We start from the raw sequence: 27,967 nt of genomic DNA, 5'->3' as shown, positions 1-27,967 counted from the left end.
CTTTATAAATAAAATTGACTTGACTTAAAGCAGTTCAGAATATCTTTGAAACACAAAAATAAAACATTTACAAATTACTGCAGTCTCTGAATACTGTTTGACATTTATATCCAATCTCGTCACATTTATGGTGCAGAATAATGCACAAAATCAAACAACATGTATGAAATGATATGGCTCACATTCAGGGCCAGAGCTGTATCTTGTTGCACTAACCCGAACCTTATAGTATAAAAAGTGCCTTAAAAAACAAACAGATAATCCCTGTAACAAGAAGTCCTCAGTGCATGGCAAGCAAGTAACACCTGAAAGTCTCTTCTCTGCACATCATTGGTACAAACATTACATTGTGCTTCAGAAAAAACACTTCAGAGGAAGAGTTGTGGCAGGAGACCTCCAGCAAAAACGTGTCTGGGTTCCCAGAAGACCTTGTTGGGGTCAGTGGACGAAGGTGGAGCCCAGGTTTACTACGATGTGTCAGACCTCAGGCCTTTGGAGGAGGGACTGGCCTCAGAGCCTGGAAGACAAACCAGACATATGTGCATGAATCGACTAAACTTCAAGGAATAGTTTAGCCTGGGTATACCCAGACTGCCTTGAGCGCTCGATTTAATTTCGAACTGCAACACAGTCTGGCAACCAGGGCCGTTTCTTAGTCCTGTTTTAGGATCCAATCACAGAACGGGGAGGGACGGCAAGACGATGACGCGTACTACTCGACAGATGGAAGCTTGTAGTTTTCTTACGGATCCAACATGGCTGCTGCAGACGCCAAGCTCTCTTTGGATCTAGCTGACGGCATTTTAAATAGTTTAGAGCGAAAGTTGATTTTAAAAGAAGAACAACGTTTGACTTTACACTCCTGTTTCACCACCAAAAAGGATGTTTTATCCTTACTTCCGACAGGATTTGTCCAAAGCCTAATCTACCAACTAGCCCCGCTACCGCTCGCTGCTGTAACCACGGTGATCTGGCTACGAGCCGGGGGACAGCGGAGCCGCCAGAGACCCCCAGCAGCTCGTCTATTGACCATAAAATCAGTGGATGTGTGAGGCTGAATAGCATGAGGAAATCAGGTTCAGCCAGAGTCAGAACATGCTGCAGAAAAACGTTGCAGAAGCAGAAATCAGCATTTTAGTCTCAAAGTAGAGATGCTAGAGGGCTAGTCTGGCTATGTAAACATCAATTTCTGTTGCTCTACTACGTCATCTGGTATAACTGATCTGATTGGCTAAGAGCTACCTACAGACGCTTTGATAGACATTCTAAGCGTCCAATAAACGGCTCTGGAGGATCGTAAACCACACCTCCTCTACGGAGAAATGAACGGCTGGTTTCCAGACTAATCTCATTTGTGATTGGTCTGGTGTTAGCCAGGCTAGGAATAGTTTGACATTTTCTGAAATGTGTGTATTTACCTTTGTATCAAATGTTAGATGAGAGGAATGATACTACTGTTTTTTTGTTTGTTACCATTCAAGAATGTTCATTTAAAGTACTATAATGTTACAAATAATATGGTCTCTACAAAACTTTCTGAATTTTATGTTCCCTTTCTAGAAAGGTGAGATACAATTCTAGTATTAAATGTACAAAAAGAGATTTGACCCTGCAGGAGTTGCATTTCTGGGATACTACATTTCAAGTCTATAATGGCTAGTAAGAAATAGTGTCTATTCCAACATACAAAGTGATTATGTACATTCACTGAGTGAATATTTAGAAAATAAAACATATATTTCTCGCTAGAGATGTGATCAAAATCCATTTTTTTGCAGAAACTAAGTCAAAATATTGATTTTTTTCACTAAAAATGAGAGAACTGTCCGCTATGTTTTTTGTTCTGACCACCGGGACCTTGAAAGTCACGTGACTTGGAACAGACCAATAGGAACAAATATCCATGGAATAGCCACGGGATATGACTGTCATTAACTTGCATTGTAGCCAAATCCGTGTCAGTTTCACAGAAATTTGAGTGATTCCGTGGCTATTCCACGGATTTTGAGTTAAGCGAATCCGTGGCTATTTCACGGATTCCTGTGAGACCAGGTTCATTTATAAATATGCTATTGCTACACTTAATGGCTAAAATGTCACTGGTCTGTTGGACTTGAACAAAAATAAACAATATTTTTGTTGCTTAAGCTTATGTATTCAGTCATTATTCAATGGTATACTAAAAATAAATGTGAAAAAAATTACTTCTCACTGTTCTCAGGTCAAATATTTATATGCGATTAAAATGCGATTAATTTCGATTCATTAATGACAAAGCCTCTAATTAATTAGATTAATTTTTTTAATCGAATCCCGGCCCTTAAAAAAAACTAAAACTAATAAAAACTAAACTAAAACTAAGCATTTTCCCAAAAATAAAAACGAATTAAAACTAGCAAAATCCCTCTAAAAACTCATTAAAACTAACTGGATTTTGAAAACAAAAAATTGCAACGGAATTCAAACTAAAACTAATGAAAAATTTAAAACTACTATAACCTTGGTCAGAGTCCTATGACTGAACAGTTACCTGCCGTGCAGCGGTGTAGTTCTGGCCTGGAGGTTTGGGTCTGTTCCCTGCTGGAGGTGGTGGAGGAGGAGCTCCTTTGGGTTTTGGCCTTCCAGCCTAAAACGTCAAGCATTGTTATTAAATTAATTTCATCATATCGTTAGCCTCATAGCATAATTGCCTATGTCATTCTTTGGCCAAATTGTGATATCTGCCTAACTTTTCTCTCCTACCACTGCTGCATCTTTCTGCCTCATTGCCTAATGTTCTCAGCCTATCAGAACACTTGTTAGAGTCCAAAATCACTTTCTGCCTTAGTCATCTCCTTGATTTAGGCATTTTTGCCGCTATATACACTACCGGTCAAAAATTTTAGAACACTCCAATTTTTCCAGTTTTTTATTGAAATTCAAGCAGTTCAAGTCAAATGAACAGCTTGAAAGGGTCCAAAGGTAAGTGGTGAACTGCCAGAGGTAAATAAAAAAAGGTAAGCTTAACCAAAACTGGAAAATAATGTACATTTCAGAATTATACAAGTAGGCCTTTTTCAGGGAACAAGAAATGGGTTAACAACTTAACTCTATGGAGTCTTGGGCTATTTTGTCCATTTTTGAATTCTTTTCATGTCTTTGTAAGTCATTTTGTGTCTTTTTTTGGTCATTTTGTGTCTTTTTTTAGTCCTTTAGTCCAACATAAAATGTGCTTTTTAATCTTTTTTTTTACTTTTTTTTCTTCTTTTTACTTTCAAAACACTATCATGCTCAATAAAGAATTTTAAATGTTGCAAATGTGCATTAATTTCAGAGTAAACTGAGACATTAAACTGCATCATTTTCAATTAAATTCTGGAAAAGTTGGTGTGTTCTAAAACTTTTGACCAGTAGTGTACAAACCAAACTACATTATTTATACGTAAGAGAAAAATGGCCTTAGTCAGGGCATATTCTGCCTAAGTCACTTTTATCTGTTATGAAATCGATGTGTTTAATTTTTTATGCAAACTTGTTCACACTTAATATCAATATCAATTAAAAATACCAATGGGCTCACTAAAAATTGTGTTTTTTCTTGTTTCCTGAAAACGTTCAAATATGACTTAGGCAAATATGCTACGAGGCTAACGACATAGGATATAGCTCATCGCTTGTCATACTGTTTATTCCAACACATTACCTGCACTGGCATGGGTTGGCGGTGGGGGGCGCTGTTCACTGCTGGCGGCTTCCTCGGAGTGTGTGACCTGTTATAACATGAGAGACTTAGTCTGCCTGCTGAAGCTGAGTTTACATTTACAAAGTCACACACACACACACACACACACATGGGGGGATTGTTACTTACGTTGGCAACATGGGGCTTTGTCGTTTTTTCCACATGAACCCTACCACACCAGCAACAGCACCTAAAACCACCAGGACAACTGAGATTGCTATGGCAATAGTTGCTCCTGGAGAAAGGGAATAGAAATCAGATTTGTTAGAATGCAACAAGGCGCATTAGTTTCTTACATTTCAATCTGAAGTTCAGTCTTAGCTGTAGGGCTGGGCGATATGGACCAAAGGTCATATCCTGATATATTCAGGCTGAATCCCGATATTTGATATATATCCTGATATTTTTATAGCAAAGTGAAAGCAAATGTTCAGTAAAAGTCAAATATGACATGTCACAAGTAGTTTTATTAAAACTGTTTATTTAAGTTGAACATAAATACTGTAGAAGATGAGAAAAAAAAGGCGCCATAAAGTGCACATTTAAATAAAAAATATCTTAAATAAAAATAGCCTATTAAATTAAATAGGCCAATCTTTTTCTGAAATAAAAATATTGATATAAGAAAAGATGAACGAACATTACAAAATAACTAAATATGACAAACCCTAGTAAGGACCATTTACATACCATTTATATATAAAACTATATCGATATATGCGATACGGTCTAATTCCATATCACATTTAAAAAGATATCGATATATCTTTTATATCCATATATCGCCCAGTCCTAATTAGTTGTGCAGAATGGCCATTTTTATTTTTAATACTCTCTGTGTTGATGTCCACCTGTAGGTCATACCTTTAGAGAGAGAAGTGAAAGCTTCATCGGTGGAGCTGCAGTGAGGAGGCATCCAGCCAGGCTCACACTGGCACTCACTCCTGTGGTTACACACCTGGAACACAGAGGAAGTCTACATCATCAGACCTGATCACATGATCAATACTCCAGCATTTTGTTTTTCTACAAGGTTTCTTCTCTTGTGCTGTGTTCCGTGTATACCCATACTTCCTGTACTTACTATACTCAGTTTGAGTACGCAGGGTGTTCTGATTCTGATCGCGGCGTAAAGAAGTGAACCTAAAGGACCCGGATGTTGCCCTCAGAACGGTCAAAACGCTGACTGGCAACGATGTTCACTATACGCACTCAACGGCCGCCATCTTGTCTACGTAGCGGAAGAGGCGGAGCCAGGCAGAGCTGCTCAGCTCCAAAACAATGTTTGTAATGGCGGCCGAAATGACAGCGGAGCGGTAGGTAACGTTGCTGGCGACGCCGGCACATTCTCCACATTTGCTGCGTTAATGGAGCCATATTACCAGATTGTAGAAGTAAAGATTAAACAACACAAAGGGTCATTTTTTCGCCGTTCAAATCGGGATGTTTTTGGCGGGTGACGAGCTGCGGTGGCTGTCGCGAGCGTCATTTCCGTTTTGTGTCTTTTTTTAGTCATTTTATGTCTTTTTGTGTCTGTTTTTAGTAATTTTGTGTCTTTTTTTGGTCATCTTGTGTCTTTTTTTAGTCCCTTAGTCCAACATAAAATGTGATTTTGACCCTTTGATCTTTTTTGGTCATTTTGTGTCTTTTTTGGTCATTTTGTGTCTTTTTTGTCTGTTTTTAGTCATTTTGTGTCTTTTTTGGTCATTTTGTGTCTTTTTTGTCTGTTTTTAGTCATTTTGTGTCTTTTTTGGTCATTTGTGTCTTTTTTAGTCCTTTAGTCCAACAAAAAAAGTGATTTTTAATCTTTTTTTTAACTTTCAAAACACTATCATGCTCAATTAAGAATTTTAAAAGTTACAAATGTGACCAAAGGTGTCAAATCTACCATATAAGAGGGTTCCATCCAGTTCTATCATTTGATACTAAATCTATTTGAGCTTGTCTCCAGTTTTACTTGGTATATCATCATCAAACTGAAACTGGCCTCATGGAGTTTACAGCCAGAACTTTAGAGGTAAATTTACAGTATGGCTCCACGCTGCATGTCTGGATTTTGGAGACTCCAGAGGGTTAATGTTTTGTTCTTGTTACCTAAAAACAAACTCAGAGCAGTTTAGTGTGTGTGTGTGTGTGTGTGTGTGTGTGTGTGTGTGTGTGTGTGTGTGTGTACTTACAGCATGGCCTCTGCATTTAGTTGAACAGTTTACATTCCCGTATGCTGCTGCCAGCTCCATACACTCATTCTCGCTGCACACCTTGACAAAAGAACAAAGAGATTTCTTCATTTGATACAACTCGTAGATTGAGTGATGCAACATTCAACCATGTGGGTGTTGACGATCATTTTCAGAACATAAATGAGTAACTGCTCTATAACTTTTACCTTTCCATCCCCACATTTGGTGCCTGTGTTGACCTGGCCGTAGTCTTTGGTGTAGTCTGAGAAGAACGCTGCCTTGCAGTCCCCGCCGACTCTGACCATGCGGCCGTAGCTCGGGTTCACGTTCCCGTTGTGGCAGAAGAGCTTCCCACAGTACACGTCTCTGCAGAGGACAACCTGCTTGATTCAATTCTGTTTCTACTGTTTCTGCAGACAAACTTCAACTGAGTGAAACTCACTGTTGCTGGCAGGGGATGTACGTGTCCTGTCCCGTGCGTTTGCAGAAGGAGTAGTAAGTTGGTCTCTTGTTGTAGTTGAAGCATTTTGCACTGCCCTCAGTAGCACCTGGAGACAGGAGGGGGTTACATTACTGTGTGTTTATACTATATCACATATAGACTATAAGGCACACTTAAAAAATCATTTCATTTTCTCAAAAATGGAAAGTGCGCCTGTAACACTTTACAATAACCAACTAAATGATGTTTATAGATGGTTTATAGACCAATTATTAACCTTTTACAAAGTGCTATACATATTAAATCTTTAAATGTTTTTTAAAACATTCTTAAAAGTATATGAATCATTTTGAAATAATTTACATACTTAACATTGTTGGTAAAAATGTTATAATGAGTGCAAAACTATTATTAAACTAATAATTATAATGTAATTGTTTGTTAATGGTAAAGTAACTATATATACTATAGTATTTTTCCATCTATTTGGCATTTATAAAGGATATATATAATATATATATATATAGTTCAACATTAATACATTTTCTATTTACCATTCCATTCTGTTTACCATTTATAAATGATGGTTATTGTAAAGTGTTACCAGTGCGCCTTATGTATTAATTCTGGCTGTGCTTACTGACCTCGTACTGATTTAATGTGGTGCACGGCGCTCAAAAACTGTAAAGGGACCTTCCACACACAACACAGTAAAGTGCCATTCATATAAAACTCACATTAAACTTTCATATCAAGGTGGGGGCCACAAAATATCGCCACGAGGGCCACAATTGGCCCGTGGGCCGCGAGTTTGAGACCCCTGATGTGAGGGAGAGCACTGGTTTGTGAGGCCCTACAATGGATAGAAATCTGAGTGCACAAGATTTCAGTTTTTTGTCTTTTTGTGCACGTGCTAGATGCAGGTTTTTAGTTTTGCAACATGCATTTAGCCTCCAGTGAACAATAAACATGTATTTCTCCAGCTTCATGTCCTGAGTTGTGTTTTCTATTTTTCTATGTAATGTTTAGTGACTGCTCAGTGTTTTTAATTTTGATTGACTCCGGGCACAATTTGACAACATTCAGTTCAGTTCTGAGCACAGATTGAACTGTTTTGAGGTGAAAGTTTGGTTTTGCAAGAAGAGTCTGACGTTTTGTGAAAGTAGCTTGTAAATTGGGTTTTCTGTTCTTCGAGAAAGAGCTATCGAGAAAAACTGTAATGCACCTTATAATCCTGTTTACAGTCCGAAAAATACGATAGCCTTTTATATGTCATAAGTCTTTTTAGATAGAGGGATAGTTGTCCTATTCTAACACTCAACTAACACTAACACAATCTCTTTTCCTTAACCCATTGAAGCCTGGAAAGCAGATACGTTGTTTTGTAGTATTTGTATAAGCTCAAATACATTTTGAATTTCATTTCTATCTGCTACAGAGGCTGAAAAATCTATTATTTAGTAGAAGCGTTGACACTTCTGTTGAATTTATAGAAAAACTTCAGGTTTTAGGGGCTTATTTTAAAATCGCCCAGAGGTTTAACAGGAAGTTTTAGGCGTCAATGGGTTAATGAAAAGCTAATGTTATAGGACACAGAACTCAACAACACATCATGTAGAACAGGACACTCACTGGGTCCGTAGAGTTTGATGCACTGGTTGGGTCTCTGAGGACACTGGCCATTGAAGCAGTAGCCTCGTCCTTCATCACAGGGCAGGCCGTTCACAGCGAAGACGTCCTCAGGACACGTGTTGGTCCTCCCATCACAGAACTCTGCCAGGTCACAGTCATCCTGCTGCCGCCGACACTCCACGCTGCGAGGAGAGATCTGAGGAGGACCAGGCACTTTATTCATTTATTATTATTTTATGAAGTTCAGCTGCTGGATACAAGCTGTCGGCTCAATATCAATAATATTCTCAGTGGATGCTTCATGTTCCCACATCTGTCACATCTGGAATTAGCAAACTGGGCCACAAACCAGCTGTGATGCTCTGAGATGATCTCATCTGTACACTAACAGTCACTGAAGTTCAGTTACACCAACAGATGTCCCCAGTAGTCCCAGACTAGAAACTGGACGTCTTTAGTAAATCTAGTTTTACTGGAGTCATCTCCATGGTTACTTTAAGGCAGTAATCTGGTTCATATCAGTCTTTATAGTCTGGGTTTGGATCATATCAACGTGTTTGATATTATCTCAAGTCTCAGTGACGTCACACAACCACCAACCAATAGATGAGCAGGGAAAGGTCCTGGTTCAGACCGGCCAGTAAAACCAGTAAAACCAGTAAAACCACTTCACCAGGAAAAAGAACATCACAATAATGCCTCAATAAAAATATAGTGATGTCATATATTTAGATGTTTCTAAGTAAAGAGAACAGTAAGGAGACCCAGTTACAATTTATAAATAAATGTATACATAAATAAGTAATAAATAATCAATGATTAATGTATGATTAACTAAATGAAAGTTAATAGAGCTGATAAATATAAGTATTCAATTAAACACATTATAATTAAATTGGACATACATGTATATCATGAATTCATTTCTAAATGTTCCTTTCCTTTATTCTTCCTTATAACTATTTTTACTGTAAAATAGTCAACTTTTTATGTGATAAAAACAGAAACTTTTTCAGCTTTGTGAGGGGCATTTTGTGGCGTCTTCTCCTCTTTGTTTTTCTTTTTTTCAACACAAACCACTGAGTCACACTAGAGCAGCTGGAGCCACAAGCTGCTTCTCCATTCGTACGTTTTTACTAAGAGCATGATGGGAAAAAAGTGTGTTAGTGTATTATTGTATGTTGGAAGTGTGTGTCTGTGTTTAGTTACACTGTGTGATTTTGAGCATGAAATGAACTGTGTAACTCTGAATTGTGTGTTTCAGGTGTGATGTGTGTTAACAGTTTTGAAAAAGTTTTTAAGGTTCTGACCAACGGGTCATAGCGGTTGTAAAAAAACACTGTAAGAAATACAGAACTCCAGTTCAATATGTGTAATACCTTAAATCCCCACAAGAGGGCTGCAGCAGCTCAAACAACAGTAGAAGAGGTAGAGCAGCTTTTATTATTCATATTCACTCACCTTACAGTTATCACAGCACTCTCCCTCAGCACACTGGGAGCCTTCCTTCAGGCTGCAGGTGGTGGCGTTACAGCACGGGTTGGTGCACTCCTACAGGACAACACACACACAAGAGACACACACATCACTACACACTGGTAACTCCTACAGGACAACACACACACAAGAGACACACACATCACTACACACTGGTAACTCCTACAGGACAACACACACACAAGAGACACACACATCACTACACACTGGTAACTCCTACAACACAACACACAAGTTATTATATCACTACACACAACACACACACATCACTACACACAAGAGACACACATCACTACACACAACACACACACATCACTACACACAAGAGACACACACATCACTACACACAACACACACACATCACTACACACAACACACACACATCACTACACACTGGTGGTGCTGCATCAGTGGTGACTGGGATAATAATAATAATATAATATAATATAATAATATAATAATATAATATAAGTCATCCAGTTGTGTGTAAGTGATGAAGGGATTCTTCTTGAGTCAACACGTTGTTTCCTGCATTCTATACATTTAATGTTCAAGCCAAACATCTGTAAAATTGTTTTAAAACTTCATATCAGCTCACTGTGTTAGTTCACATTACAGTTTTTCTCAGTTGCTAAAACACTAATCATTCCTGCTGTGTGAATCAGTTGCTCAGTTGTCTAAACTTATTCCCCGAATCAAACATCCTTTTGACAAAACCATAAACTATCTTCATCTAGTAAAACACTATTTGCAGATCTCAGTCGTTCCTTTTGCAAAAACTCTAAACACAATTCTGCTGCAATAAGACACAGTTGTCACTGTGATGCACTATGATACATAACGGAAACAACAAGTGACAAAACATGAACACAAATGAAACACGTGTCATCCATTGAACACAACGATTCAAAATTGATCACAATTGTTTCTCATCATGTCAAGACAACATGAACCAATATAAACCAGTTCAGAGTGCAGCAGGTTGGTCCCATCCCATCAAATGTGTAAAGTGGTTTGAGGGTTTTTATTTTTTACATTTTTAACCTTTTACAGTACATTTTAGGCTGTACACTTTCATTTGTTTTTGTCAATTTCAGGATGATTTTTTCACAGTAGCTATGTTTCAATGCAGAGTAAATGCTGAATCCACTGAGTTGTGCAATATTTTTTTTTTTTACTTTTGAGATTCAAAATGCATGTGCTATAGTTTAATGTGACCAATAAACTCCATGAGCTACATGCCACTGTGTTTTGGTGTAGTGTGTAATGACTGCTCAGCTGTTTTTCTATTTTAACCAATTAGTTCAAGATCTGACAACATGTTTTGTTTGAGAACAGGTCAAACTATTTTGAGGTGATGGGATGGTTTTACTAAAAGAATCAGACGTTTTGTGAATGTAGTGTGAGGAAAGAGATTTGGGTTTAGAATTCTGAGAAAAGGAACAGGAGGATTTGTAAAATGTGTTTAAGCAATTGAGAAAAGCTGTAATGTGTCTGCCTTCATCTATTTTTAAAGAGAAGACTCAAACATGCTGTTGCAAGTCAAACAGCTATTCGCTAAAAACCCTCCAGGCAACTAAAAGTGTCAAGATCAGACAAGGACAACAGAGTGTTGAGACTGAGAAAAGAATAGCCCTAAGACCAAGGTTAGAATAGTTCTGGGTTTCTCATTAGTTTTAGTTTTAATTTAGTTTTTAATTTTTCTTTTCAAATTCAGTTAGTTATATTCGTTTTTAGAGTGAGTTTGCTAGTTTTAGTTTAGTTTTTATTTTTTGAAATTCTTTAGTTTTAGTTTAGTTTTTATTAGTTTTAGTTTAGTTTTAGTTTTTTTGTAATGGGCTATGTGTTGGTGCCAGATTCAAAGAGGTCATAATACATTTTGCCTTTATTTCCTTTGGTTTATCATCTCAGCCCCAATAAGGTTGTTAACTCTTACAGTTCTGGGTGATTTGAATTTTGTTCCCTGCAGGTTCACTAACCAGCAGCTGTTTGGTCGGAGCTCAATAAATAAATTTCATATCAACCAAAAAGGATTATGCAGTGTTAACCCGATATGTATTCTGCCCACAAAGCAGGAATACACAAACTCAGCGGCGGAGAATAGAAACACTGGATTATACATGAAAAAAATGTACAAAGTCGAAAATAAAAGAAATTTTCACTATAATTTTAGTTAGTTTTAGTTAGTTTTGTAACTATTTTTATTTCAGTTAATGAAAATGTTTTCTAAATTCTAGTTTTCATTATTTTATTAGTTTTTGTTAACTATAATAACCTTGTTACAGACACGGTTCCAATGTTATTCCAGGGAATTAATTTAATTCAGTCTGCTGTCAGAGCAGCTTGCATAGTATTTTATACCATGAAGCCTTTACGATCCTGCTAATTTCAATATGTAAATTATATGTAAATAATACACTCCCTATCCGTGAATCTGGGCCCTAAGGTATTCTTTTCAACATGGTCTCACAGGAATCCATGAAATAGCCACGGATTCCCTTAACTCAAAATCTGTGGAATAGCCACGGAATCACTCAAATTTCCGTGAAACTGACACGGATTTGGCTACAATGCAAGTTAATGCCAGTCATATCCCGTGGCTATTCCAACATACAAAGTGATTATGTACATTCACTGAGTGAATATTTAGAAAATAAAACATATTTCTCACTAGAAATGTGATCAAAATCCATTTTTATGCAGAAACTAAGTCAAAATATTGATTTTTTTCACTAAAAATGAGAGAACTGTCCACCATGTTTTTTGTTCTGACCGCCGGGACCTTGAAAGTCACGTGACTTGGAACAAACCAATAGGAACAAATATCCATGGAATAGCCACGGGATATGACTGTCATTAACTTGCATTGTAGCCAAATCCGTGTCAGTTTCACGGAAATTTGAGTGATTCCGTGGCTTTTCCACGGATTTTGAGTTAAGCGAATCCGTGGCTATTTCACGGATTCCTGTGAGACCAGGTTCATTCTTCAACACTTTGATCTACTAGCAGAGGGAGAAGTTAAAGAAGTTCCTCCAGCAGATGATCAGTGTTGGATGATGCTAGCTGATGATGCTAGGATGATGCTAGCTGATGATGCTAGCTGATGATGCTAGGATGATGCTAGCTGATGATGCTAGGATGATGCTAGCTGGTTCATTTACCTCCAGACTGCCACAGTCACACTGCTCTCCAACCTCCAGGAAGCCGTTCCCACAGACGGCCGGAGTCTGCAGAGTGTGGTAGTCAGGTTTGTCCAGCAGGCAGCTGGGCGTTCGGCTCAGCTGGTATTTCTCATAGTTGTTGCTGCTGCAGCTGCTAAATGTACGAGGGATTCTCCAGCTGAGGAAACAAACAACAACACAAACAAACTTTGACGCTCAAAGTCTCATTCTATGAGCTTCTATTTTCTGTATTTTCTGCTATCTGGATGGTTGAAAGAATACTCAATTGATATTGTTGAGTCGTTAACCCTTTATCGGGCAAAGAACCGTATTTGGTAACTTCAGCGGATGTCCAAAATAAAAAATAAAAATATTTCGAGGAAAAAGTTGCAAATTTACTAGATTAAAGTGGCAAATCTACAAGAAAAAAAGTTGCATATTTACGAGAAAAAAGCTTTTTCTCTCGCAGATTCACCACTTTAAATCTCATAAATCTGCGCATTTTTTCTCGTAGATTTGCCACACAAATTAAGACCCGCCTCCCCAGGTCCATATGTTTTTTTTTACACATTCTGGCAGTATGTAATATCCTCCAATATTCTCTAGGGTTGAAATTTGGAATTTGCATGTATTTCAATGAGTGTCCTATTAAGGGTTAAACAAAGAGTTACATCAAGTCATCGAATACAATTTTTTTCCCTTTTCTCTCTTTTCTTTCTTTCTCTTCTCCTTATTGTTGTAAAGATTTGTGAGGATCTTAAACTCTAAGCTATATTTATACGGGGTTACCGCTAGGTGAGGTTACCGCTAGGTGAAGTTACCGCTAGGTGAAGTTACCGCTAGGTGAGGTTACCGCTAGGTGAGGTAACCGCTAGGTGAGGTTACCGCTAGGTGAGGTTACCGCCAGGTGAGGTTACCGCCAGGTGAAGTTACCGCTAGGTGAAGTTACCGCTAGGTGAGCTTATCTGTTATTATATACTTATATACTAACAACTCTTTTTTTAATGCAGTGTCTGACCAACCTGTGTGAATAAGCCTTTTGATTGAGTTTTTCTTTAAGAGCTGTGCTTACCTGAGTGCTGCGGCCATGATGCAGCTATCACCTGAACAAGCGCAGCCGCTGGAGTCGTCGTGGTTCATGCCCAGGTTGTGGCCCATCTCATGGGCCAGCGTCGCTCCCACTGCTATGGCCCGGTCATTGTGATCCTGAGAGGTGGAACTCTTTACATTTAGTGCTTTACTTTTATCAGCATTTTAAACTGGTTGAAAGCAAACATGCACCAATGGTTGCCTAGTAACTAAAGATAGATAGATAGAAATATTTCTTCCTCAATCTAGTTTGTTCTTGATTGTCTGACCAGAGAGTTTAGACGTAGGCAGCACTGCAGGAAGGCTTAAAAATCACCTAAAAGTAAAGTACTTCCTGTTTAAAATAATAGGCTTAGAATTTTGGTTCCTTGTTGATGAAAACAACAACATAATGACAATTTAAAGAATGTATTATTCATTTTTTTAAATAATAGATAACAGAGGCTTAGGATTTTGGTTCCTTGTTGGTGAAATCAATACGATAATGACATTTTAAAGAATGTATTATGAATATTTGATCATGTTCTGATACTAAAGTAACTTTGTAGAAGAGAGAGAGTTACATCCACTAAACACAGAGACGCAAATTGTCTTCAGTTTTTGTACTGTCTCAGATTTTGGTGCTCCTAGAATAACAAGTCAGTATTTTAATACAAACCATGAATGTAAAACTCATGATGGTGCTACAGAAAAACTAATGAAGCCATTAGGATACATATCAATGTCTGTAAGAAATCCATCCAACAGTTTGTGATATTTATCAGTCTGGACCATAGTTTGCATGGCTAAACATACATTCATTGATTGGTAACATTATACCCAGCTAAGGCTATGGTGTATAAGATATAGCAACCAAATAACAGATGGAACAAATCTTGATGTCTGTCAGGACACCTTACTTACTTGTACTACTCCAACAGAGTGACCTGAGCACAGAGTCCCGATGTAGGCCAGTCCCACAGTGGATCCTTCAAAGTCAATCCCACTAAAGACAAGTCAGACATCAGCAACGTTAGAAACACTAACACTTGCAGAACGGATGCACCAAAGTGCTTAAACATGACTTGTCACATGGTTGTGCAGTTTTAAGATGAAAAACTATTAACTATTTACCCTGATAGTAACAACAGTGTGCAAACAAAATAGTAGGAGTTACTGTATAAATATCCGTGTATCATTCGTTCTTTCCATTTTCAATTGGCAATCAAATCAGATCAAAATTGTTTAAATATTTTAATATTTAATTGGTTGGGTTTACGTGACCCGGAAGTTTCAAGGTCAAACTTATATAGTACCATAAATATCACAATACGGATCACTACAATATATAGTTACCATAAATATCACAATACGGGTGCACTACATTATATAGTTACCATAAATATCACAATACGGGTCACTACATTATATAGTTACCATAAATATCACAATACGGGTGCACTACATTATATAGTTACCATAAATATCACAATACGGGTCACTACATTATATAGTTACCATAAATATCACAATACGGGTCACTACATTATATAGTTACCATAAATATCACAATACGGGTCACTACATTATATAGTTACCATAAATATCACAATACGGGTCTCTACATTATATAGTTACCATAAATATCACAATACGGGTCACTACATTATATAGTTACCATAAATATCACAATACGGGTGCACTACATAATATAGTTACCATAAATATCACAATACAGGCGCACTACATTATATAGTTACCATAAATATCACAATACGGGTCACCACATTTTATAGTTACCATAAATATCACAATACGGGTCACTACATTATATAGTTACCATAAATATCACAATACAGGCGCACTACATTATATAGTTACCATAAATATCACAATACGGGTCACCACATTTTATAGTTACCATAAATATCACAATATGGGTCACTACATTATATAGTTACCATAAATATCACAATACGGGTGCACTACATTATATAGTTACCATAAATATCACAATATGGGTCACTACATTATATAGTTACCATAAATATCACAATACGGGTCACTACATTATATAGTTACCATAAATATCACAATATGGGTCACTACATTATATAGTTACCATAAATATCACAATATGGGTCACTACATTATATAGTTACCATAAATATCACAATACGGGTCACTACATTATATAGTTACCATAAATATCACAATACGGGCGCACTACATTATATAGTTACCATAAATATCACAATACGGGCGCACTACATTATATAGTTACCATAAATATCACAATACAGGCGCACTACATTATATAGTTACCATAAATATCACAATACGGGTCACTACATGATAAAGTTACCATAAATATCACAATACAGGTGCACTACATTATATAGTTACCATAAATATCACAATACGGGTCACTACATTATATAGTTACCATAAATATCACAATACGGGTCACTACATTATATAGTTACCATAAATATCACAATACGGGTCACTACATTATATAGAGACGGCTGGTTTGACTACAGAGAAGCGAGTGACGGCTCACTTGACCTCAGTCAAACTTCCAGGTCACGTAAACCCGACTAATTAAATATTAAAATCAAATTTAGTCCTGGTGCTCGTTTTTCCATAATATTGAAATATGAAAAAACAAGCATTTTTTCCCGTTTTTTGTTTTATAATAAAAAACAAATAACAAAATAACCAGTACATTTTTCATCATTTGATTTTTGATTGCCAATTGAAAATGGAAAGAATTAATTAATTAATCAATTAATAATTTGTTTTGTTTCTACTTATAGAGCCCGTCCAGACCTGATGAGATGTGCGTTGTCATGGTTTATCCTTGACACCAGCTCAGAGTTCCTCCAGTTCCTGAAAGCGTCCAGGTTGGCGCCAGCAGGGGGCGTCACAGTAATCAAGTCACGCGTAGTCCAGATCTCCAGCCCCACCAGAGCGATGAAGGTCCTCAGGGGCTTGTATGCCTGCAAACAAGCAGAACATCACCAGAAATAAATCATGATAAAAGTTACACTGTTAACTTTGTTCAAAAAAGGAGACTAAATCTTCAGGAAAGTTTTACAGGTTTTGCTATAAATACATAGCCTGGTTTTACCCAGACTGCCTTGCACGCTCGATTTCATTTCGGACCTGCAGGCGGTCTGGCATCTATAGCCGTTTCTTAGCCCTGTTTTAGGATCCAATCACAGAGCGGGGAGGGACGGCAAGACGATGACGTGTACTACTCGGCAGACGGAAGCTAGTAGTTTTGTAGTTTCCTTACGGATCCAACATGGCTGCAGCAGACGCAAAACTCTCTTTGGATCTAGCTGTAGACAGCGTTTTAAATAGTTTAGAGCGAAAGTTGATTTTAAAAGAAGAACAACGTTTGACTTTAAACTCCTGTTTCACCACCAAAAAGGATGTTTTAGCCTTGCTTCAGACAGGATTTGGCCAAAGCCTAATCTACCAACTAGCCCCGCTAATAGCCCCGCTAATAGCCCCGCTAATAGCCCCGCTAATAGCCCCGCTAGCGCTCGCTGCTGTAACCACGGTGATCTGGCTACGAGCCGGGGGACAGCGGAGCCCCCAGTAACCCCTAGCAGCTCGTCTATTGACCATAAAATCAGTGGATGTGTGAGGCTGAATGACATGAGGGGGAATAAGGAGTAAAAATAAATAATCTAGAACTCTCCATGTAAGGTCCATTATAGTATTGCTATTCTTGTGTTTGTTTTAATTCAACCTGTATCTTTATTTTATTTGTTTTTCATTTCATTTTATTTATTTTAGTTTATTTTTTCTTTCTATATATCATTCAGTCTATGTGAAGTATTTAATTGCCTCTGCTGTCATGCATGTTCTCTGTTTTGTGTCTGTTTAAAAATGAATAAAATATTGGTTAAAAAATAAATAAATAAATAAATAAATAATCTTGCAGAAAGCGAGAACTGGAGAAGCAAAGCAGCAAGCAACTCTCTCTGACACACACACACACACACACACACTGCTGGTAGACTGTGAGCAGCCAGAGTCAGAACATGCTGCAGAAAAACGTTGCAGAAGCAGAATTTAACATTTTAGAGATGGGCTAGTCTGGCTATGTAAACATCAATTTCTGTCGCTCTACTACACTCTAAAAAATAATCTGTTAAATTTACGGTAAATTACCGGCAGCTGTGGTTGCCAGAACTTCACCGTAAAAAATACAGTGAAGGGGTTTTCTACTGTAGATTTAAATGTAACTATCAAAAACTGAAATTTAGAATGAATATTCTCGTATTTTTTAGGGTAATTGTGTCATTCATTCACACATCATAGCAAATCTCCATTAACTTTACATGAAAATGTTATATTTTTACAGCAGAACTGTGAGTTTCCTACAGTTCATGACAGTAAAAGTAAAAATTGTGCTATTAAAAGTGCCTACTACGGTGATACATAATTTTTAATTTTACGCCCCATTCCTGATGCAATTTGACAGTGTTTTACTTAAATTTCTACAGACATTTTTTACAGTGTACGTCATCTGGTATAACTGATCTGATTGGCTAAGAGCTACCTACAGACGCTTTGATAGACATTCTAAGCGCCCAATAAACGGCTCTGGAGGATCGTAAACCACACCTCCTCTACGGAGAAATGAATTGGTGGCATCCAGACTAGATCTCATTTGTGATATAGTCTGGCGTTAGCCAGGCTAATAAATATAGACATCTGTGGCTTGAATGTAACAAAAATAGAAAAGACTGCATGTCATCACAAGAAATACACAGCTGACAGTGGTTATGTGTCATTTGTGCTCTGGAATTTTCCCAGAAATAATAAAGTACTGACTCACCATGTTGACGAAGTTCACAACTTCAAATATCCTCTTTCTTGTCTCTGTCTGATCTCGCTTCATCTTCACATACTGAAATAGCATGACGACATGTTACAACAAGCCCACATCCTGTTTCGCTACAGTGGAATTATCCAGAAATTGATTTCCTGTTTTATCTGTACTTGTAGTTTTCACAGTAATATTCCATGTGTAAATCTTACCGCACGATTATCAACCACCAGGTAGAGCTGAAGGTATTTCTGTTGCTGGACAATGGATATACCCTGCAGGACAAAAGAGAACAACGGATAAAGACGGCTGTAGTTAATGTCTTCTTTAGGCTTTAGGATTGTCTCGTCTTGTCTTGTCAAGACAGAATAGGATTTTCTTTGCAGCGTGTTATGACAGTGCAGTGGTGTTACCGCTGATCTGGAGCGGCTCCGGCTTGTTGGAGGTTCAAAGTCATCATCCCAGGTGGTGTTGGTGACTCCACACACTGCAGGCGTGAACGTGGAGGTCTTGTTATCAAAAGTCATCACAGCATGGTCCCCCTCATCGCCACCAGACAGGGGCTCAATCAGGTACCTCTGGGCAGACATTCTGAAGTAACCCCTAAACCAAGATCATGTCCGTTAGTCTTTTAGTTGTGCAGACATTGCTGAGGCAGAAATAAATCGGTTGGGTCTCATAGGAAAAGAAAACCAAACCTACACACTTGTTTTTAACTAGCTAAATTTACTTCCACCACTGTTACACAGCTTATTTCTGCTGTCAGTCCGTATCAAGACCTCTGTCATCTTTGAGGAGTTCAGCCAGTTACATTATTTTGGTATATATTTGGTTTATCTTAACTTTCACTGAGTAATTGAGTAATAAATAGAGGATGGTTCACCTGAGTCCGTCACAAGTGCTGATGCTAACAGATGATTGGCTGTCATTCACAATCCTCCCATGATAGTAGCAGTGATCCTGATAAAGACATGAACATGATGACTGGGTTATTGAATAAGAAAATCCAAACTATCCTACTATAACTATCTTGTGGTATATATTTTTTTAAAGTCCTCTGCTTTACTAAAAGGCCCCAGTCTGACCTCCAGATCATGTGACAGCCGGTTTAAACCAGAGATAACGTGCTGTAAGATCTGGGATTTGTCAGACATTCAACATGGTCTCACAGGAATCCGTGAAATAGCCACGGCATCACTCAAGTTTCTGTGAAACTGACACGGATTTCTCCACAATGCAAGTTAATGACAGTCATATCCCGTGGCCTTTTCCTATTGGTTTTTTTTCAAAGTCACGTGACTTTCAAGGTTCCGGCGGTCAGAAATAAAAAACATGGCGGACAGTTCTCTCATTTTTAGTGACATTTTAGCCATCATTTTAGCACAACCCTAAAACGGAAGAACTACAACTATGGTGCTGATGTCGACATAAGTACTGAAGAGAGGTCTAGGGAGTTGTAGTTTTTTTAATAAAACAGGGTTTCCCCTAAAATTGGAAGTTGGAAATACTTAATTAGTGGCTTTCCAGGGGTTTGAGGGGATGTCAATCACATTTTTGGCATCAGACTTTAAATATTGTCTTGTTCAATGGGGGCAGAATATAAACAGTATAAGTTTATACCTTTTAAGGTGAAAAGTAGACCTAGCAGCGTGCACGTTCACGTAAAACGTGCCCCATACATTGGGTGTGGGATGTATCAATTGACTTGATTAAGTGATCTGACACAGAGAGAAAAAGCAGAGAGAACAAGGCTTCATTGGACTTGGGGACACCTTTTTTCAGCAGCCTTAAAAATTGAAAAAAGTGTTCTCCTCCTGTACCTAGGCAGTGTATTCTGATTTCTGATAATAAAGAAAGCTTAAAGGAACCAGACGTGATCTTTGATTCATCGTCTCACTCAAGAGAGGTAGTAATTTACACTACAATGTAACCATTCAAAAGTCAAGGACATGTTTTTCTTTTGAGTTACATTTTTAGTATGAGGAACTAAAACTTGCCTACTCATGAAAAACACTTACAATGTCATTCGGAGTTGTGGTGACTTGAGTCCCGTCTTCTCGGTAATACGTCTCAGAGTAGTCTTTGGTGAGTAGTTCCCTGATGATGAAAAGAAATGAACATGTGATTTTATGATCTGTCTTGGTTCAGGATCTGGGAAAACACACCAATAGTGAGTCTAATGGCAAAGATACAAAACAATGACAAAAACCCTTGACTCAACCTCAATAGGACCTGCTTTGTCTCAGGCATTATGATAGAGTGAACCTTGAAGTTGGTATTATAACCATTAAGTATCTATTTGTTCCTGATACTACTCACATGCATGCTTTTAGGGAAGTGATGACTTACTTATTTTTTTCTAGTTGCAGTTCAATGTCCTTTCCTCCAACCGTCATTGCATATTTGAGAGTTTCTGGTCTGATATTCTGTGGGGAAACAGGATTAAGTCATGATTAACATCACAACCAGACTGTAGCTTGGATATGTTTGCACCAATGTGTCTCTGTGACACTGACAGTAAAATGTGAAAAGGTAAAATGTACCTCTGCATGTCTTTTTCTGACTGTGTGGAGTCTGACAGGTCGAACCACCTCATAGTCCTTCACCTCCTCAAAGTCACCACCATGGCTTCCTGTGGAGATACAACATGCATCATATCAAGAAAGATAATGCTGAAGTGATGTCAGAGGAGATATATTGTACAACAAATTAGAAGTATTTTAAACTAAACAAAAAAAAATACATTGTTTGGCAGTGCCTTCAAATCATAGCTAGGTTAAGAGAGTTCTTGGTTAAGTAAAGGAAACGGAAGAGGTTAGAGAGATATTGTTGGTATAGAGGTTACAGGAAGCCAAGGAAACCATTTTACTTTTGATCTATTTTTTCTGTCAGGGTTTGAGCATATGTTTCAGTAGATAAGACACTAAATGTGTCTACAAGACACTTGCATGTCATCCCATGTCTATGCCTATTATTAAATCAATATTTCTGATTCTAATCTACAGTACAGGCCAAAAGTTTGGACACACACCTTCTCATTCAATGCGTTTCCTTTATTTTCATGACTATTTACATTGTAGATTCATCAAAACTATGAATGAACACATGTGGAATTATGTACTTAACAAAAAAGTGTGAAATAACTGAAAACATGTCTTGTATTTTAGATTCCTCAAAGTAACCACCCTTTGCTTACTAGAATATAAGACATGTTTTCAGTTATTTCACACTTTTTTGTTAAGTACATAATTCCACATGTGTTCATTCATAGTTTTGATGAATCTACAATGTAAATAGTCATGAAAATAAAGGAAACGCATTGAATGAGAAGGTGTGTCCAAACTTTTGGCCTGTACTGTACGCTGTAATGGTTAACACTTTAATAGGGGGCGGAGACTGGAAGCTAACCATTCCAAATCATATTGCTAGCTCCAAGCTACGACCAGATTCATTATTGTGGTCTGATCCACAGAAGGTTGTGTACTTTATTGAGCTCACTGTCCCCTGGGAAGACAGAGTTGAGGAAGCCAACGAGCGCAAGAAAAATAGGTATTGTGAGCTAGCGGCAGATGCAGAGCAGAGGGGTTGGAGGGCTTGTGTACCACCGGTAGAAGTCGGCTGTCGTGGTTTTGTTGCAAAGTCTGTGTTTGCTCTGCTAAGCGAGTTGGGTATTCATGGACGGAGCTTGAAACTGGCAGTTAAAAACATGTCTCCGGCAGCAGAGCAAGGAAGTGGGTGGATGTGGATGAGAAGGGAGCATGTTAGCTTTGGAGTTCGTTGAGGGACTTGTTATGTTTTAGCTAAGAACGCCATGTGGGCAGCCAATTTTTTATAAAAGATGGCAGCCTGTCATCACATATGTGAGAACCCTCACCTCTCTGGACCCCACTGAGTTGACCTGATGCATCCAATTTTAATTCAATTTATTAAGGTATTTTTTAAAATATACATATATATATATATATATATTTTTTTTTTTTTTTTTAATGAGCATACTTGGCATCCTGTGTTTATTTATGTATTGGTATTATTAGCATAATTGTTAATGTTTCTGTTTCTCTGCTTTTTTGCCTCCCTATATATTATTATATATTATTATAATACTATGTTTTTTGTTTTGTATTGTATTTATTTTTCTTTTGTGGTTCTTTGTTCTAATGTACCCTTTAAAAAACAGAAATGTGGAAAACAGCTGTGGAATAAGTTATGTCTTGTACTGATGCTAATGAATGCTAATTTCCAATAAAAAATATATAAAGAAAAAAAAGAATGCCATGTGGGACCAACGGCACTGAGCGCACATTAACTGCACCAGTGAGGCTAGTGTCCAGGTGTTCTGTCCGTTATTTGTATTGCTAATTTCACTCAGGCACCTTTCAGGACAGCCCCAGGTAGCGTAGCTGCGGGGTCCTTGGGTTTTGACTAGTCGGAAGGAAAACACACGAGTCCATGGCTGGCTACGAGGCTCTTTGGTTCATGCGTCCAGGAAGAATTGATAGAATCGTGTGTAGGTTGAGGACAGGTGAAACGGAGTTAATAAGACATTTTTCATTAGTTTTAGTTTTAATTTCGTTGTGATTTTTTGTTTTCAAATTCAGTTAGTTTTAATTTGTTTTTAGAGTGAGTTAGCTAGTTTTAATTAGTTTTTATTTTTTGGAAAATGCTTAGTTTTTGTTTAGTTTTTATTAGTTGTAGTTGTTTTGTAATGGGGTATTTGTTGGGTCCAGATTCAATAAGGTCACAATAAATGTTTCCTTTATTTCCTTTGTCTGATCCATCTCAGCCCCAATAAGTTTATTAAGTCATAAAACCAGATAGATGAAATAGATTTCATATCAACCAAAAAGGTTTATGTATGAAAAAAATTGACAAAGAAGAAAACGAAGGACATTTCACTATAATTTTAGTTAGTTTTAGTTAGTTTTGTAACCTCACAATAACGTTTCAGTTAATTATGTTTTTTTTTTTAAAAACTCTCGTTTTTATTTTTATTTCAGTTAACGAAAATGTTTTTTCAATTCTAGTTTTCGTTATTTCATTAATTTCTTTAACTATCATAACCTTGCTGTCTATCACAACTCACTGGAGAGGATTCATGCAAAACTGTTTCTAAACCGTCTGGATGACCTCGGGTGTTTCTGGCTGGAGTTCAAACACTTGGGCAACCAACCACTACAGTAATTATGGGATTTTCTATTGCCTCTGCTTACCAGCCCATGACACATTAATATGAGGTGTATACAGTGTCAACACAGCACCCGAAGGTCTGCCATGGAAACTAGTAATGAAGGAGTTAGTTGAAAACCTTATCAGCAGGAACAGCAAAGGCTTTGTGAGCAGGAAAAAAGTGTACAGCCTCATATCAGACTAATCAGTGAAGCATGCTGTATCCTTGTTGTATGATGGCCACACCTCACTCACTGCAAAAAAACAACTTGTATTTTTTGGCCTAAAACAGTGATTTAAGTTGGTAAAACTTGGAAATATAAATTATTGACATTTAGGGCAATAATGTAAGTTAGCACAACAAAGGAAGCCAGTTGTCTGCTCAAAAACAAGTTGGTGAGTTGTTGTTACTTATATCTTTAAGTTGGGGTTCAAATGCGGGAAAGCGGTGAAATTCGGTCATTAGCGAAAGCTAGCGGCTAACTGATGCTAGCGGCTAACTGATGCTAGCCGCGCTGCTTGTTACAGCTACAAGAGTAGCCATTAGCGTATCAATGCTAACTCAAAATTGTGGTCACAACATTAGCTGACATTTCATAGCAGCGTTACAATCGTGCCAATTCAGCACATTGCAGAAGTTATCAGAAGTAAGGATTAAAAGTTATTACAATGTAAAATTAAACAGTTGAGTTGACAGAAACTGAATTCAGAGTTGAGCAAACTCAAAAACAAAACTTAAAATATTTAGTTTAATTGTCCAACTTAAAATTTTATCAAAGTTTGTTGCCTTGAAATTTTGAGTTCACCCAACTTTTCTTTTTTTGCAGTGCTCTCACTTTTTAAAATCCCATTTCTTCCTTTTATTCATTCTGGTTGAGTTTCTTCCTGAGATCTCTTTGAACATTGTTCTCTAATGGCCTCGTTCTCAGGTTACATTGGCTTACAGACGGCTCTACCTGGTTGGTGAAGGTTAATGGGACTGTAATCAAGCCTAAAGGAATATCTGCAGACAATATATATACAACCCCGACTCCAAAAGAGGTAAGACGTGTAAAACAGGAAGTGTGTATTCAATAGAATGTGCGCTGAAAGGGAAATGCAAATCATTGCATTCTGTTTTCATCACATTTCAGACCATCTACTTTGCATATTTTTCAGACAAATAGCAAACGGTATATTTAGTCAAAGTTAAAATGACCATATCGTTGACCAATGGATATGATAATGCCACATCATACTTGCCACATCATACTCATAATGCCACATTATCATGATAGCAATGGCAAGTATGATAAATAAAGTCATATCTTATCTTATCTTAAATATAAAGGTTAATTTGCTCGTGTGAAAGAATGTGTGTGGGGGTTATACACATGGAGAACATGCAGACTTTTGTAGTTTAAACTGGAAATATGACAACGTTGTTATTTTGTTGGAACAGAAGGAAAACAAACTAGCGTGTTTATCTCCTCGTAATAAAGATGTGATCAATGAAACTACATTATTTTAAGTAGGGTTCATACATTAAGGAAATATAACATTTCTACATGCATTAATTTATGTTTTATTTCACTGTAACTAATATAGAAAATGTTTTATGTGCTACACTGGAATGAAAGAACATATTAACTATATGTAAATATATGAAAATACACTAACAGGCTTGTGACCAGGCTGTTTATAGTTCAGAGGTCAGAGGTCAGCAACCTTTAAAAGAGCCATTGTTGCCCAAAAAGAGAGAAAACATGCTGGAACCTTATTTTGAGCCTTGCAATGAAGATGAAACAGCCTACTGAGTCTAAATTAGCCTACAAACATTACTAATAGGTCATAATGGGCATTTATTAATATTATTTTATCAGAATGCAGCGAGGAGCCAAGTGCAAATGTGGAATCAGAAGCTTGTCTCGTTATGGAAAACTCAAAACTTCACTTGAAGTTGGCAACATTTAGAGGTTAAGGTGACTTCTGTAAGCTATAATACACAATTTAGTTGACTAAAATGTAAAAAAAAATGTTTTTTAAATACAATATAATAATAATTTATAAAAGCTATACATTTTTACAGTTGAAGAGTACAACTAGCTTTGGGCCTACACCAATAAAAATTAAAAAACATTGTGACAGCCACAGGGAGCCACTGCAGACGGCCTGAAGGGCCACATTTGGCTCCGGAGCCTCAGGTTGCCCACCCCTGGTATAGTTTAATAATAAGAGTGTAACTTCACTCTACACTGAAAACATTTTTTTTGTTTTTACGGTAAAAAACTGGCAGCTGTGGTTGCCAGAACTTTACCGTAATAAATACGGTAGAACTTTTTTTAATATTATGGAAAAAAGATATTAGCACTGTTGATTTCATGTTTAAGATTGCCATTTTATTCCATATTTTACCGTAAAAAAAATGTTTTGCCATCAAAACAAACGCTGTTCTGCCATATAATTGACTAGAATTTACTTCTTTTTTTTACCATTAAATATTACAGTATATTTTGTTAGAGATATGGTGTTTAGTACATTTAACAGTGAGAAAAAGGTTTTTTACAAAAATGCAAAAATAACAGTTATAGCTATATATATTTATATATTTCAGTATATTGCCAGTGTATTTTACACCTGTAAAAAATACTGTTTTGGCTGATTTATACATTTACAGTGTTTCATTGTTACTGAAACTGAATTAACCCATTTATCATTTTACGGCCTCTTTTTTACGGCAGTTTTTCACCGTAAAATCTACAGACATTTCTTACAGTGTATGGTGATATGCACTTTTTTATTTTACGCCCTATTTCTCATGCAATTTGACAGTGTTTTACTGTAATTTCTAAAAAACATTTTTTACAGTGTACTGGTACACTGTAGTTGTAAAATGAAAAGAGAAATCCATCAATCCATCCATTTTTATCCACTTATCTGGGAAAAGAGAAATAAAGCACACCCCTTATCTGCAGCTGGAGTCTGTCATATTAATAAGACTTCATGGGAAAACAATCACAAGTCTCTGAAATATTTGCACTCTCTGTAGATTTCATAAGTTCCTGATTTTGAAATAGGGAAGTGTTGTTTTGCTGGTTTGACATCTCCAGTCGTCTTTACCAGCTGCTGTCTCACTTCCCAGTGTGCAGCAGGAGAAGGCTGGTGGCTCTGAGTCATGGTTACCTGCCGCCGTGCAGCACCTGATCAGGCTGGTGGCGTTGTTGTGAATTCCAGCCTCGGGAGTGTATCAACATCAGCAATGCGTTTAAAGTAATCCCTACTAAACCTACTTGTCTTGGCTTAGGGGGCTTTATAAAGTGGTACTCAGCGTGCTCACAGTGTAGTGACAGTAATTAGGAGGACTTTATATCAGCAGGATAAAGGCTCATAGACAATCTGCTCCTGGCTAATTATATGTCACACAAACAAATGCCTGGAGGCCAAACATTTTCATCATCAGGAATGCAGATAAACATACCGTAACCATATGTTCATGGAGAGTAACATGCATATAGGAACTTTAGCTCTTGATTGAAAATCCACCGTCATTTTAATTAACCCTATAAAGCCTGAACCATGAAATAATTGCCAGAAAATTCAATTTTTTTTTTAAAACCGAGTGCTTATTAACCTGCTGACGAATTTTAAGAAATAAATAAATTGCATATGAATTCTAATTTGTATCATATTTGATACATCAGGTCTTTTTGTGCATTTTGTTGCTCACAGTTTGTTTTTCTCGAACTAACAAAAACATATAAAACCTAAAATTTTTAACCTATTAAGACTTTGACTTTTCCTTTTTCCTCAAACATGCAAAATACATATTTTTTCCATATAACACAACATCATACATCTGCTGATATGAAGTTTTTTAATGCAGCAATGACTGATCCACTCGTGGAACCTGCATATCATTTTTGCTACATCCGGTATTTTTGTGCAATTTGTTGCTCAGTTTGTTTATCTTCAACACATGTATACATCAGGTTTATGATGATGTAGAAGCCTCAAAAATTACTGTATCTAATATGATACACTTGGCTTTATAGGGTTAAGATCCAATATATCTCATCACATTTGATCACGTGTTTTAGACGTTTTGAACCTTAGACGCTCAGACTAACAGGTAAAAGTGGTATGAATAAGTAGGATAGGGTAAACAAGGCTTTAGTTATTAATTAGCCAGTAGGCAGCAGTATCCAGTGACTTACCTGAGGGCTGGAGGGAGGCATGTAGGATGAGGAGCCACAATAGGAGCGTTGGCGTCAT

At 37.2% G+C, this 27,967-nt stretch overlaps 1 protein-coding gene across 1 annotated transcript; it reads right to left on the bottom strand.

The window, feature by feature from the left end:
- Positions 1 to 24: 24 nt before the first annotated feature.
- Positions 25 to 27,967, bottom strand: adam28 (ADAM metallopeptidase domain 28). The gene is made up of 22 exons (XM_059338073.1): positions 27,910 to 27,967; positions 21,094 to 21,182; positions 20,900 to 20,976; positions 20,569 to 20,647; positions 19,434 to 19,510; positions 18,964 to 19,153; positions 18,763 to 18,825; positions 18,560 to 18,631; positions 16,534 to 16,703; positions 14,626 to 14,707; positions 13,706 to 13,839; positions 12,634 to 12,811; positions 9,437 to 9,526; positions 7,976 to 8,171; positions 6,344 to 6,449; positions 6,108 to 6,267; positions 5,899 to 5,979; positions 4,586 to 4,679; positions 3,851 to 3,956; positions 3,683 to 3,749; positions 2,531 to 2,626; positions 25 to 517 (listed from the first exon to the last, which is right to left on the bottom strand). The coding sequence occupies exons 1-22, from the start codon at positions 27,965 to 27,967 to the stop codon at positions 485 to 487; spliced, it is 2,298 nt and encodes a 765-aa protein (XP_059194056.1). The 3' UTR covers positions 25 to 484.

This window comes from Centropristis striata, chromosome 7, assembly GCF_030273125.1.
Source record: "Centropristis striata isolate RG_2023a ecotype Rhode Island chromosome 7, C.striata_1.0, whole genome shotgun sequence".
In the NCBI taxonomy this organism is placed as follows: Eukaryota; Metazoa; Chordata; class Actinopteri; order Perciformes; family Serranidae; genus Centropristis; species Centropristis striata.
This window is presented reverse-complemented; position numbering and strand designations above follow the sequence as displayed.